Source organism: Gossypium hirsutum, chromosome D05 (genome assembly GCF_007990345.1).
Source record: "Gossypium hirsutum isolate 1008001.06 chromosome D05, Gossypium_hirsutum_v2.1, whole genome shotgun sequence".
Classification (NCBI taxonomy): Eukaryota; Viridiplantae; Streptophyta; class Magnoliopsida; order Malvales; family Malvaceae; genus Gossypium; species Gossypium hirsutum.
Window position 1 is genome coordinate 66,301,157 of NC_053441.1, and position 14,543 is coordinate 66,315,699.

A 14,543-nucleotide genomic window follows, 5' to 3' on the forward strand; every position below is an offset into this window, starting at 1 on the left:
GACAAAACTGATGAAAGTCTGAAATAGGCTGCTAAATGAGTACTAACAGGCTTAGTACTCTGCATATTGAACCTGCAAAGAACTTTCTCGATGTACCCCTTTTGACTTAGGTACAATTTACTTGCTTCTCTATCTCTGAGAATCTCCATACCAAGTATCTTCTTTGCTGGTCCCAAATATTTCATCTCAAATTCTTCACTTAGTTGGGCTTTGACCTTTCTTATCTCTCCTTTATCTTTTATTGTTATCAACATGTCATCAACATAAAGGAGTAGATACACAAAAGAACCTATTTATAAGTTAAATTAGTAAGTCAAATAAACTATGCTAATAAATGTTAAATGTATTATACTAATAAATACTAAATCTTCTAGAAAGAAAATATATTTTGTTTAACTTGACTTGCAAGCAATCTCTTAGAATTTGGGTCACACAACTCTAACAATCTTCACCTTGACACGAATTCTTACAATTCCATCTTTGCCAAAGCTTGCCACGGGCCTATCTTGAACTATGCAGGGAATTAATTGAGTCAAATATGTGCTTAGAAGCTGGAAGACTTCTAGCCTTTGACTTGTGCACTGCCAAATCAAAACTAACTCGGGTCTGATTTTCACGAACACAGTGCCATAACTTTTTAAAACCTGCATCCAAAAGAGAACCTCTCTTTAACAAAACGATCATACCTTTTTCCCTCCCATGACCAAGTTGCCTCCGTTCCAAACAAGTTGACTTCGACTCTGTAACGGACGAGGGACGTCCGATTTCACCTGTCACTGTAGAACCTTCTAGAATATAAAGACTGCCGGTTCTTTTACCTTTTAACAAAATGAGAGCTCCACGAGATGCTTTAATGTCGCTTGAATCGATGTTGATTCTGCATCATTTCAAGTCTAAAATACTCAAGGAGATGAGATTATTTTGTAAATTAGGTACATACCTGACATCTAAGAGTGTCCTAATCGTCCCATCGTGTACTTAATTTTAACAGTACCAATACCAATTACGTTACTAGATGAATCCTTTCTCATGCGCACAACTCCACCTTCAACCGAACTGTATGTGGATAACCATTCTCTATTGGGACACATATGAAAAGAACATCCTAGATTTAATATCCACTCGGATGTGAGCTTGGAGTTATTACTCGTTGACACTAACAAGAAATCATCACCACTTTCATCGACCAAATTAGCACCAGTTACATCTTCATCGTTACTCTCAGCAACTCTTTTATTTCGTAGTTTATAACAATCTGCTTTGACATGACCTAACTTTTTACAATAGCGACACTGTTTGTCTCGCTTCTTTGATGCTACCAAAACAGAAGCTTGCCTATCTGCCTTGCTATCCAAACCAAACTTATTGTCGAGTTTGTCTCTACTCAACAAATGACCCTTCACATCTTCGAACGAGAGTTTGTCTCTGCCATAAATCAGGGTTTCCTTGAAAGACTTGTATGAATGGGGTAAATAGCATAATAATAGCATAGCCTGATCTTCATTGTCAATATGAACCTTAACATTTTTTAAATAATTTAAAATAGTAATGAATTGACTAATGTGATCCCTAAGAAGCTCACCATCGTTCATACGAAATGTAAATAGACGTTGTTTCAACAATAAACGGTTAGCCAGAGATTTAGTCGCATAAAAAGTTTCTAACCTTTTTCATAAGGCAGATGAGGTATTCTCCATCAATACCTCCCTCAATACCATATTCGGAAGACACAACTGGATTGTAGATAAGGCATTTTCATCAAGCTCTTCCCATTCTGTTTGATTTAGATTTTTAGGCTTTTTCTCGGTAACAACCTTTTTCAAGCCGGTTTGAACTAAAATTACCATCATCCGAATTTGCCACAGATTAAAATTTGTCTCACCATCGAACTTCTCAATTTCAAACCTTATTGTTATCATCTCTGAACAGACTAATCTATGAAAATTGAACTAGTTTTGATACCACTTGTTAGGATCGACCCAATTAAGCAACAAGTAAAAAAAATAGCGGAATAAATTGAGAAATTGAACACACAAATTTAACGTGAAAAAACCCCTATAAAGAGGATAAAAAACCACGGGCAAAGATAATTTTACTATAATGGCAAAAGAACGAAGAGTACAAAAGATGGAGATAAAAACTAAATCCCGAAAACCCGAAAATAAAGAACCCTCAAAACGTAAACACAAAATTCTCTAAATGTGTTATGAGTTCTAATCTCTAATGGGTGTATTTTCTAAGGTTGTAAAAGAACCTATTTATAGGCTAAATTAGTAAGTCAAATAAATTATGCTAATAAATGTTAAATATATTATACTAATAAATACTAAATCTTCTGGAAAGAAAATATATTTTGTTTAACTTGACTTGCAAGCAATCTCTTAAAATTTGGGTCACACAACTCTAACAATAAGAAAAATAAATAAAACATTGGAAGTTATTTAACTATTTTTTTAACAACCCAATTTTAGTGGTGTCAAAAATGGCAATTTTAAAATTCTATTTTCGTAATATGAGGCCGTAATTAATATTTACAAGGATAGTATAGAAATATATTAAAATTTGGTCTAGTAATTTTGCTGAATTGATGGTTAATTAAGGTATAATGACTAAATTGTAAAAGCTTATACTATATGTTTTTAATTGGCCAAAGGTTTAGGGATCTAAATTGAAATTAGCCAAAAGTATAAAATGATAATTAAACCAATTTTAATATATGTTGGTGGATTATAACATTAACGTGTGATTATTAAGGTAATAATTAAAGTTAATTAAAATTAAACATGATTAATTAGGTATAAAAGTAAAATTTTAGTGGAATGAAAGAGAAGACTCATCTTCTCCATTCATCCACCGAAACCAAAGAAGAAAACGTGAATAAGAAACCTTGTGAAGCTTTGTACATTCATTCCTTAATTAGGTAAATTTTTTAAGTCATTTTCTTGTATTTTTTTATGTTTTTGAGGTTATAGGAGCTTGATTTAGCTAGTCCATGTACCAATTTGTAAAGTTTTTAAAAGTTTCCATAGTTGATTTCTTGAAGAAATTGGTGTTAAACTGATAGATTTTTAGCTTGTATGTGAAAAAGGACTTGATTGTAAGGTTTAATTGTTAATTTTGTTAAAGAGGACTAAAGTGCATCAATTGTATAATTGATTTGAAATTTCTATAATAATAGAAAGTAGAGGGTCGTAAAAGGATGTGATTGAGATTGGTTTTTAAACTGAAACTCAAAATTGAAAGTTATGGCTATTTCGGTTTTAGGGGATAAATTGAATAAAATGTAAAATTTTAAGGGCATTCAAAAAATGAAATTAAACTGATTCATACATATCATAGGATGATATAAAATATTTGGTATTGATAAATTGTTTAAAAATAATTGTTTAGATAAAAAATTGAATCAAATCGGAGATAATCGGGGAAAAGCCAAAATTGACGAATATTCTTTGAAGTTCCAACTTAATTGCTTATTTTTCCAGGTAAGTTCATATGGTATTAATATGTTTAAATTTTTATATACTTGTATTGTGTTTGTATGTTTGATTGTGGGTTGAATTGTGGCAAATAGTATATAAGGTGAGAAATGAACTAAATTGTAAAATATTGATTATATGTGATTTTGATGCTTGGGTGAACTTAGGGTCTGTTTGATTGCCAGTAAAATATTTTCCGTAAAATGATTTCGGGAAAATGTTTTACTTTTCTGTAAAATGATTTACTGGAAAATATTTTCTGGTGTTTGATTGAATCTGTGTAAAATATTTTCGGCTGTTTGGCAGATTTTCTGGAAATATTTTTCGAAAAAATTGTTTTTACATATATTGATATGTATTAATAAATTTTTATATTTTAATTTTTTTTACATATATTGTAATGATTTATTTATAACAATACTCAATTATTAAGCTACAATATTAATCGTTATAAATTGAAAAAATTAATATCAAATAAATTATTTGTAATTGTGTTAAAAAATAAGTATTGAATAATTAAAAAAACAAGTTACTGAAAAATCGATAAACAGAAGCAATTTTCTACCGGAAATGAAGGAAGGAATGAAGGAGGCGATAGAGAGGAGAGCACGGAAAATGTCTTACGGAAATTGAAAGGGTATGACATTTTCCCTAAAATGTAACTCATTTTCCCTTGTTTTGGAGTTCATTTTCCAAATGGAAAATGTTTTCCGCCAATCAAACGCTGGAAAAGTTGGAAATGATTTTCCGGAAAATCAATCCCTTCAATCAAACAGACCCTTAGTAAATGTTAGGATACAATTGACATGCCAATAAGGTTATATGCGCGCTTGTATGAGATATGTAATTGTACAGAGATCATTACAGATTATATCAAGATCCAACCTTTGTTGCAGATCATTAAGTATTGAATATCTCTACAAAAGCCTTGGTGTGGTGTAGTTACTACTCAGACGAGCAACCTGGTGTGGTGTAGTTACCTGTGTATTCGAGGTTGTTTACTAGAGTTCATCTAGCTAATTGGTGATTGTAAAATGGAATTATTGAAATGAATAATAAGCGATTAATGTTCAAAAGGATGGATGTGAATTGAATATGAGTATGGTATTGAAATGTTGATTGTAAAGTGAATTAGGTTGATACATGTTAATTGTTGCCATGTGAATTTGATTATATACTAAACTCACCTTGTTTGATGTTGTGGATTGTCATAACTAGCCCAACTCTATCAGCATATTAGTAGTTTTATGTACGTAATAGAAAGCTAAGGTAAGTTTGGTTTAAATGCCTATGAACTTACTAAGCATTTAATATGTTTACCCCATTGTTTTTCCCTTTCTTTGTAGTTTTCCATTTTGCAGAACGCGTCAAGTGGATCGCCTTGAAGCTCGCACTATTTAATTTTTGAATCTGTAGCTTTTCGATTGTTTTAAGTCCTAAATTGTGGCATGCACATAGGTGTTTTGAATAGGTTTACTTTAAATGTTGGACATAGCTTGAAACCTAGATTTTGGCAATGTTAAAGCCTAGTTGAAATGGTTTGTTTTGATGAATGTGTTTGAGTGATGTTTAATGATTAAAATAGCATGTTTGAACATGGATTAACATAGATAAGATGATGATATTGAATGGCTAGTTGGTTGGATGGATGGTGTACAAATGAATGAGTTGAATTGGTATGTTTTATGCTAAACTGAACTTATATTGAATGGTTTGAATGGTAATGGTTAATTGATTGTTTTGGTATGCCTTTATTATGGATAGATTCAAGTCAAATCGGTGATTTATTGAGTACATTGAATAGGTTGGTTGGAAGTATTGAAACATGTATCATTTGGTTCATTTTTACCAAAACAGTATGTTAGATCATGACGCGACAAGAAATTTTGTTGTCACGATGAGGCCAAAATAGTATGTTACGTTGTAGACATATCAATATCCAAAATAAAATTACCAAATTCAAAATATCAAAGCACGATACTAATAGTAACAAAAAATCATTAAATAATAATTAGTAATAACTAAGGTTAACGTACGTTCCAAGCTCGAAATAAGTTGGATTGGGTTAAGTGCAATCAAACTCTAAGATTGACGACCTTAAAAAGTAATTTAGGTTTATGAGGTCGAAAAGATAGTTTATCGAGCAACCCTTAATCTATCCTAGTTTAAGTTGTAAGGTCAAAAGTTAAGTAGATTAAATACAAAATTCTAGAATTCTAAAATTAAATTTAAAAACTTAAAACAGCTTAGATTTAACCCTCTAGGAGTTAGATTCTAATTCACTTTGAAAAAGAAAAAGAAAAAGTTTTAGTTTTAGTTTTAGAACAACTAGAATTTATGCCATTTATAGGTAAAAAAATAATTTACTTAAAAGGATAATTATATTTAAAATTGAATTTAATTAATAGAAAAATAAAATTTTAATTAAGTATTATTAAAAATCCAAAATACCTTGACTTGAAAGAAAGAGTTCTACAACAATTAAGGGTGAAGTTAGAAAATTCTTTTACGAAAGCCGAAATTAAATAGTCTATATCTTTATAATTTTTAAAGAATTAAATTAAAATTTTATTATTTTTAGGAAAACTAAAGTAAAATTTTAACTTTACTAATTTAAAATTTTAAAGAAAAGTCGGGCCGTGCCAGTCCCTTAGCTACGCCCCTCAGAATAATTATTGATAAAAAATAAAAAAGAACCTAGAAGTGGCCCAAAAGAAAATATTTCAGCTGTTTCACTTAAGATATTGGCCCTTGCTCTCTCTTATAAAATTGGGCTTTTGTTTCAAGTACAGCCTAAACAGAAGAAGAGAATCCGAACGTTGGGGGATACCAAAATATTACCGTTACCCAATGCCATGCGTTTAAATATCAGAAACTCTCCTCATTTCCCACAACAATTCCCACTCTCATCTCATCTCATCTGCCAATCTCTCTCTGTTTTATCAGCATTTTATAAATTTTTGTTTCTTATTTTTTTAATTTATTATTATTGTTGTTGTTGTTTGAGTGATGGCTGAAATGGCAAATACCCACATTGTAGAAATCCCAGTAGATGAAGAACATCAACACAAGCTCTCATCTGCTTTAACCACAATTACTGCAATCCAAAACCATCCATTGATGGAAATCTCTCAAAGTCCAGGCCATCTTTTACTTCTCAAATTATGGCAAAGAGAAGAAGATCTTTTCAATCGTAAAATTGCAGTTAAAGCATCAAGACTAGATTCCATCAAAACACAAATCTTCCAACTCTCTTGTTTCTTCCTTGTCTTCCATGGCTTATTCTTCAACGTCTTGTTTACATCATCCGTTGGTGTTAGACAACACCATACTTGTAAGAAATGGTGGATACCATCCATTGTTTCACTTTCGACTTCACTTGTGTTTGTGTTTTTGGTTCAGGTTAAGCTTTGTAGGTATTGGAAAGTAGGGAAGCAATTGCAGAGGGAACGAAATGATAACCGAGCTCTTACTAGGTGTATTCAAGAATTGAGGATGAAAGGTGAAAGCTTTGATTTATCAAAAGAGCCTCATATTGGGAAGAGGATGAAGAGTTCCAGTGTTGAAATTAAATGGAAGCCATTAACATGGTGTTCTCAGTATCTGGTTACTATTGTTATTGTTTGTATCTCGGCTTTGGTTTTCCCATTCTGCAAGTTCATGCTCTGTGGATTCTGATAAGGTAAGATATAAAATTTGTTTAAACTTTTTTATTTATCATTGGCTTCTGATTGATTTGTTATATAGATGATTGGATGGAGGATGCTAATGGAGGTATTTGATTGGGGATGAAGCATCTTGGTCCGATAAACCTTTTACATCACCAACAGATAAAAGAAGCCGTCGTCTGCCGGTCATACGGAGGCGACCTGAGATCTCGTATTGTACTATCTAAGAGATGCTTTGCTTTTCTGAGATCTTCAATGGCGACACCACTTGTGTGCTCAATTTTAGTTGTACAACAAGTTCTTTCTATTAAACTCAAATAATAAAATTCTTTCATTCTTTTATTATTTCTTAAATCAACTTGTATGCCCATCCCCACTCCTTAAGTTAAAATTTGTAGTACACTCATCTATTTGGGTTCGATTTCTAAGTGGACTTGAGTTCCCATCACTCTGGATCTCTGGATTGGTAAAAGCAATTCCCCAGTTTCGCCCAATTTTGAATTACTCCCTCCTTGGAAAATTGGAGATACATGAGGCAGTAACAAATTTATTAAGACCAAATTGACAGAATATGAAAATTTTAAAGGCTAAATTTATTATTATACTAATCAAAAAATCATATACTTGGTGATTTATCCTTATTTTCGAAATGATCAAGGATTATAAATTGCTCTAATTTTTTTTTAAATACCAATTTGCTCAATTTCGAAATCGAAAGGGACATGAAAGATTTTTTACCTTTTGGATTAAAATATCGAAATTGCTCTTCATATTTGGATTCAAATTAACTCAGATTGAACAAGTTCAAGGTGGAACTGACAGAGATTTGATAAATTCATTTCAAATTACTTGTTGGAATTGATCATTAGCAAATAGCAATGTGCCACACACACACAATGTGCTAGAAGATAGACAGCAAGAAGGAAATTCAAATTGGTTTATTGGATTAAAAAAAAAACCTTATTCAAGTATTAGAAATCCATGGATACATAAGAACAGTTGGTTTTGCAGAGAAAACAATAAATAGTCAACTAGAACTAAAAGAATTACCTCATTAACTAACTGCTTTCGAAGCCGAATATCCGAAACACACCTTCATCGGCTGAATATTTGTTCTTGTCATCTCCGGCATAAGCAAGTAAATTGTATTTTGGATTCCATTCCACACTATTCATGGCAGCTCGACAAGGAATTTGATGCACGGTTCGTCCCGTATGAACATTGGACTGTTTCAGACAACAGCAGAAACATGAATACGATAATTTTTTTATTAACCGTTTTACAGATAAGGAAGTTCAACCAATACATACTATATCAATAAATAGATCTTCACTGGCAGAGGCAATATAATCTCCTGTATAATTGAAGCTTATTGTCCGGACAGGCCACCTGCACGGAACGCAAATGGTCATTTCATGCCCATGAGAAATATGACAAAAGTTAATAAAAAGTACGTATTCAGGTGAAACTTACTCAAGCTTAGTAAATGTTTGCACACAAAGCATCTCCGATATATCCCAAAGGCTGACTAAGGAATCAGCACTTCCAACAGCAAAGTATCTACCATAGAAGAGTAATGGATTTTATCATCTAATGGAAAAAGAAACTTCATTGATGGTTACCTCGCATTCAAGAAACAAAAAATAACCTTTGGATGTATGAAAAACATATAAAGATTAAATACATACATTACATGATAGATGCATATAGATATAAGGCTGGTAAACCAATAATATCAAGACAGAGTTAGACCAAACCTTCCGGTTGGATCAATTGCAATACAGTAGCAACCAGCTGTATGTGCCATGAGGGTGTCAACTGGTCTAAGTAATGGGTAAGCAAGTACTTCAACAGTACCTGAGAAGAACATTTAACATATAGAACATAAACATCCTATAAACTAAGGAGTAATAATAAAGGTAAAAGTACCATCAAGGTCTCTATACTAGGAGTCAAATTACATTTTGCCCCCACTACTCAAAAAAGGGCAAAATAGTCCCTATATGTTAGATCAAAGAGCAAATCGATCCTTCCTGTTCAAAATTTCATCCCTTTGCACTGTTGAAAGTCGACGTGGCTAACAAAGTAATTAGATAGTTACATGAGGCATGCCACGTGTACCTCATCTGATGTACAAGGACCAGTTTTTAGCAGTAAAAATAGATGAATTTTTTAACAAAAGGACCAGTTTGCTCTTTGATCTAAGGTACAAGGACTAATTTGCTCATCTTTCAAGTATAGGGGCCAAAATGCAATCTGACTTCTAGTACAGGCACCTCCATGATACTTTTACCAATAATAAACCATTTTTGAATCAAAGAGAGAAGCATAATTGCTAACAAAGAAATTGTTCTAACCATTTCCAGTCGTCAAAAAGAACATATCTCCTGTCATGTTCCAAGCAATTTCATTTACCTGGAGAAAGAAATTTTATTCATCTGTTTAATCATACAGCTTAAGTAACAATTTCTAGCATCCCATGATTAGTCATTACTTCCAAAGAGTTAACTGAGAAAAGGGTAAAAATGTTGGTACTTTATAATAGCCATTAGTTCCAATTTGTAATGACAATTATGTATTAAATGAATACATTGCACACTTAAATGTGCTTGGTACTTTATATACTCAAGTTTGTGTTTTATGTATAAACTAAACCTTGGAAACTAGGCCTCAAATGCAAGTATGAATGTGTTTTCCAAAATTAACATCTTCAAAGTTGATCAAATGACAAAGGAGAGGAGAGCAAATTAGTATGAACTGAACAATACCTCATAACTGAACTTGCGTCTGTGAATTGGCTTAAATTTTCGAACATCCAGTATTGTTAATTCATCGTCCTTGAGAGAAATAGAACATTGCATCAATGATAAACTAATTTTTATTATCGTGATGGAACAATGCCAAAAAAAATGTTCTATTGCTACTCAAAAACAAATGCATGTAAAAGATTCCAAGTCAGAGATGTGTTGAAGTGCACAAAGTGACATAAGACAATAGAGCATACCCTATTACCAACAGCTATGTGCGTCCCATCTGGTTTATACGTGATGTTTATATTCTCCCCACTAAGTTCTGCTTGCTGGGAGCACTTTCCGCCTGCAAAACCCGATGTAGGCGAAGGTAAATAACAATATGATGGTTAAGCAACTCAGTGCCATCATAACAATTTATTTAGTTAACCTCCTATAAGCAGCTTTCATGGCATTCAACATAATAATCATGGCTGTACAAGCTATAGTAGTTTCTCTTCGATCTTCTAACAATAACATAAAACAGTATTAACTTACTTCGAGCATCCCATAGACGAACAGTCTTATCACCAGATGCAGTTGCTATGAGATCAGCATGTTTAGGTTCCCAACATAGTTGATCCACACTATCAGTGTGTCCTTTCAATTCGATATCTTTAGCCTTTCCCTGCACCAGACATTAGAGAAAATCACTCTTAACAACAGGGAATTTATTAAATTTCCAACATTCAAGACACAAACCAAATCAATTTCAGATAAATTGTGCAAAGGGAAACATGCTTTTGGAGAAGATACAATAAAAACGGATGTAAAAGACTAAGACGCCAGCTATCAAGGTATCTAAAAACTGCTTGTATTACTGTATGTGTATCCTAAAAGCAGTTACTTTTACTTGAATGAATTTTGGGAATTTATCTTCTTACTTTTTCCATTTAAAAATCATAGTCCAATCGTTGATATCTTTAGTATTTTCCATCAAAATTTCTCATCAATATACTAATGCAATCAGAGCAACCTCAGAAACAAGATTTTTTATATCCAAAAATAAGATCTATTTTGAGTATCCTAAAAGCCTAAGCAAAAGGATGCCCATGAGAACGAGTGCACGAAGACGCATCTCGAATCAAATCTCAATTCATTATTAGAGCTGTAATAAAAAAGCAACATTCAAAATACCCAGAAGAGAAAGAAACAATGAAAAACGAAGAAAATTAAAAAAAGAGGGGTGACAGCTTACATGACCGTGAGGCTCAATATGCCAAACTCGAGCGGTTTGATCGACGGAACCGGAAGCAAGCTTGGTGCCGGTGCAATTCCAGGCTACCGAATGCACCTTTGAGAGAAGAGATCAAAATATTCTTCAATTAGGAGAGAAAGAGAAACAGGAAAAAGAATCCAAAAGAAAAAACCCTTACTTTCTTTTTGTGACCTTGATACTCTCTGCTATGTAGATTCTTGAAAGCAATTTTCTCCTCCATTCTCTTCCTTAGTTCTACCCTTCTTGTGTCAGTGTAGGTTTACTTAAAACAAACCAAGAATGAATTCCGTGGAAATGATTTTTTGTAATTTTGGTTAACATTTTTAAAATAAAAATATGTGAAAATTACTAAAATTGTTTGATTAATTTACATTCCTTCAAATTTATCAAATGTATTTTTATTAGGACCAACATTTGGTAAATTCACTATGTATTTCACAACCAATTTTAAAAACTCCATTATCAAATAATTTCACTTTTTATTATTGAAAAAATTTATTAGTAAAAATTTAATGCATTAATTCTCTAAAAAACTATTAAATGTTCTTTCGTATTTTTATTTTTATTTATAAATATATTTTTAAATATTTAAAAATGAAACATGTTTTCCCATAGGAAATAAAAAATTTCATACATTTAATAAAGCTTTATATAAGCCCTTAAAGTGATGAGTGAGTATCGTTCCCACGAGAATCGGATTGAGGCACAAAGTTGGTCAAGTTATTTTAATAAAATTAGGTTAATGCTATGACAATATGATTAAATGAAATGTTATGGCAAAACTAAGGTAAATATGCAATGATTAAATGAAAATTGAAGCAAATATTGACTTATTGATTATCTAACATTTAACTAATACTAAGCGATATTATATAATCGGATCATAATATAGAAAGACAATTTGTATTAGTAGATGAACATAAACTAATCCTTAGTCTATTTGAAAATGTGCTAATGATTGAAAGACTAATATGTTGCATATCAAGTCCAATTGGGGAGATACTTTGTCTTGAGCATTGGAGTGGGTAACTCCTAGAAGATAGAGATATAAATGTGACTGATTGAATTAACAATACATCAGGCATGACCCAAGTAGAATAGATCTTAGATCCATTTATGGATTTACTTACTTTTGACTTTCATAGTGTGGCATACCTTAATCTTTAGTGGATGACAGACTATGTATGCATAACTCATATACTTTTATGGTAATTAAATTAATTAGTCGTTTTGAATCCATTGAGTATGGAAATTATATAATTCCTCATAGATTCTTTTACGGTAAAGTTGTCATTCTTTAACGGAATTAGAATTGGAGTGAGAAAATTATTAAATTGGGAAATTAATTTATTTTAATTAATTAATTAATATTTATTTTGAGAATGAAACATAAATATTAGGTTGGATTAAATTATAAAATGCCAGGTCAAAAAGTCCAAAAAGCATATATAGTTGGGCCCAATACATGAGAGACTCAATTCCCCTCATATTATATATGAGGGGCGGCAACCCTAGTGTTTTTTTATAGGGTGTGTCACCCCCTCTCTAGTTGGATTAGAATACTGTTTTAAATTAAATTAATATTGTTTATGTTATACTTATTCAATCAAGATTCTCCTATCTCTCACTATAAATAGATGACACTGGTAGAGTTATTCACATAAGTTTTAACACATAAGTTTCAAACATTTTTATTCTACCATAAAGTAGTGAGAATTTATTTTCTAAGAATAAATTCTATTTTTCTAGGAATTGTGTTTTCTACCGGTTTCTATTTGAGATAATTACTTTTATAGTGACCTGATTTTCAGTGGTGTTGAAAAATACGATTTTGGAACCACATTTCCATTAAACGAGTCTGTAGGGATAAAATATAAACATTTATGAAATTATTATGAAAATATATTGAACTAAGATTAAGTAATTTAACGAAAAAATAGTTAATTAAAGCTTAAAGACTAAATTGTAAAAATTCAATCATTATTGAGTTTTAATTTAGAAAATACTTAGGGGACCTAGTAACAATTATCTAAACGATCAAAATGGTTAATTAACCAATTTTAAATAGATAGTGGATGGTGATGATGATAGTCATTAACTTAATATAATTATAATTATAATTATATTAAATAAGGTTAATTAAAACATAAACATGATTTATTATCTTAATCCTTTCTTAATCTAACTATAAATATAAGTTGATAGTGGAGAGATGAAAGAAATTCACCATCTTCTCCAAGCCACCACTATCCACCATTAGAGAAAAAAATAAAGAAAACCTTCAACCTAGTTAAACATTCAAACATTATTTCAAGGAAGTCTCTAATCTATTTTTCTTTGATTTCTATAGATTTTTTTATCATGGGAACTTGATTTAACTACCCCATTTATCAATTTGTTCAATTGTTAAGTTTTTAGCAAATTGCTATTATAGAGAATTTGATGAATTAGGCTTGAATTTGGTAGTTAATAAACTTAGATCACGATAAGAACTAAATTGTAAAGCTAATTAAGCTTGTTAGACAACTTTGTAACATTAGGGACTAAATTGAATAAATTGAAATTTATTGTGAAATTATGTTATAGATAGGAAGTATAGGGTCCTTAATGAAATTATGTTACAAATAGGAAGTATAGGGTCCTTAATGAAAGAATGTGAAGTTAGATTCTGGTTCGATGTTAAATATCGAGAAATATATGTATCCCGAGTACAGGGACTAAATTGAATAAAATGAAAAACATGAGTGACTATGTATTTGGTTGTGAATCATAGATTTATGATTAAGCATATTTGCACAATGTACGATTTTGTTTTCCCTGTGAGTAGGTTTAGTAGATTTTCGAGCAATCATGCAGTAGATTCCAACATCTAGAGGACGATCCCTGACTCAACAACATTTGTATATCCCGTTTTGATTTAAGTATAACATGTACCTAGGTTGAGTCAATTTTGGTTTATAACTATGTGTATATGCACTTTGGCTTAAAAAAATTGGTATTTGAATATGGCTAATGGAACATGAATTGTAAATGGTTTCAAATTTGGTATGTTTTGCTATAATGCTAGTGATCTTGATGAAATAGTTAAAATTGCACATGATTTTGTATGATATGCAATAGGTAATTAGTTTATAACATTTAGGTATTGGTAAAATGTTGAATGCAATATTAGAGTGCTTAAATTGATGTGAGCATGTTGTCTATCAGGCCTGATTATGAATTGAATTGTTTAGTATAGGTTTGAAAAGATGCAAGTTTTTATCCAACGTATGTCGTTGCGACGAGGGTTGGGCTCTAGGCCATGGCACGATGAGGAACCCCGTCGCCGAGGCAAGGCCAAGTCAATTTGTCACGTCACGAGGAGGAATTCTCGAGGTCGCTTCGTCAACCA

The 14,543-nt window shown here is 31.6% G+C and overlaps 2 protein-coding genes across 2 annotated transcripts; one reads left to right on the top strand and one right to left on the bottom strand.

Annotated features, from left to right (window-relative positions):
- The first annotated feature begins 6,361 nt into the window (after positions 1 to 6,361).
- LOC107903401 (uncharacterized) lies at positions 6,362 to 7,486 on the top strand. The gene is made up of 2 exons (XM_016829425.2): positions 6,362 to 7,158; positions 7,224 to 7,486. The coding sequence occupies exon 1, from the start codon at positions 6,486 to 6,488 to the stop codon at positions 7,152 to 7,154; it is 669 nt and encodes a 222-aa protein (XP_016684914.1). The 5' UTR covers positions 6,362 to 6,485; the 3' UTR covers positions 7,155 to 7,158; positions 7,224 to 7,486.
- A 581-nt stretch (positions 7,487 to 8,067) lies between these two features.
- LOC107903400 (THO complex subunit 3) lies at positions 8,068 to 11,566 on the bottom strand. The gene is made up of 10 exons (XM_016829424.2): positions 11,310 to 11,566; positions 11,132 to 11,227; positions 10,432 to 10,561; positions 10,149 to 10,240; positions 9,913 to 9,981; positions 9,502 to 9,559; positions 8,902 to 9,001; positions 8,618 to 8,704; positions 8,455 to 8,533; positions 8,068 to 8,370 (listed from the first exon to the last, which is right to left on the bottom strand). Exons 1-10 carry the CDS (start codon positions 11,370 to 11,372, stop codon positions 8,203 to 8,205), a joined length of 942 nt encoding a protein of 313 aa, XP_016684913.2. The 5' UTR covers positions 11,373 to 11,566; the 3' UTR covers positions 8,068 to 8,202.
- Between the last annotated feature and the right edge of the window lie 2,977 nt (positions 11,567 to 14,543).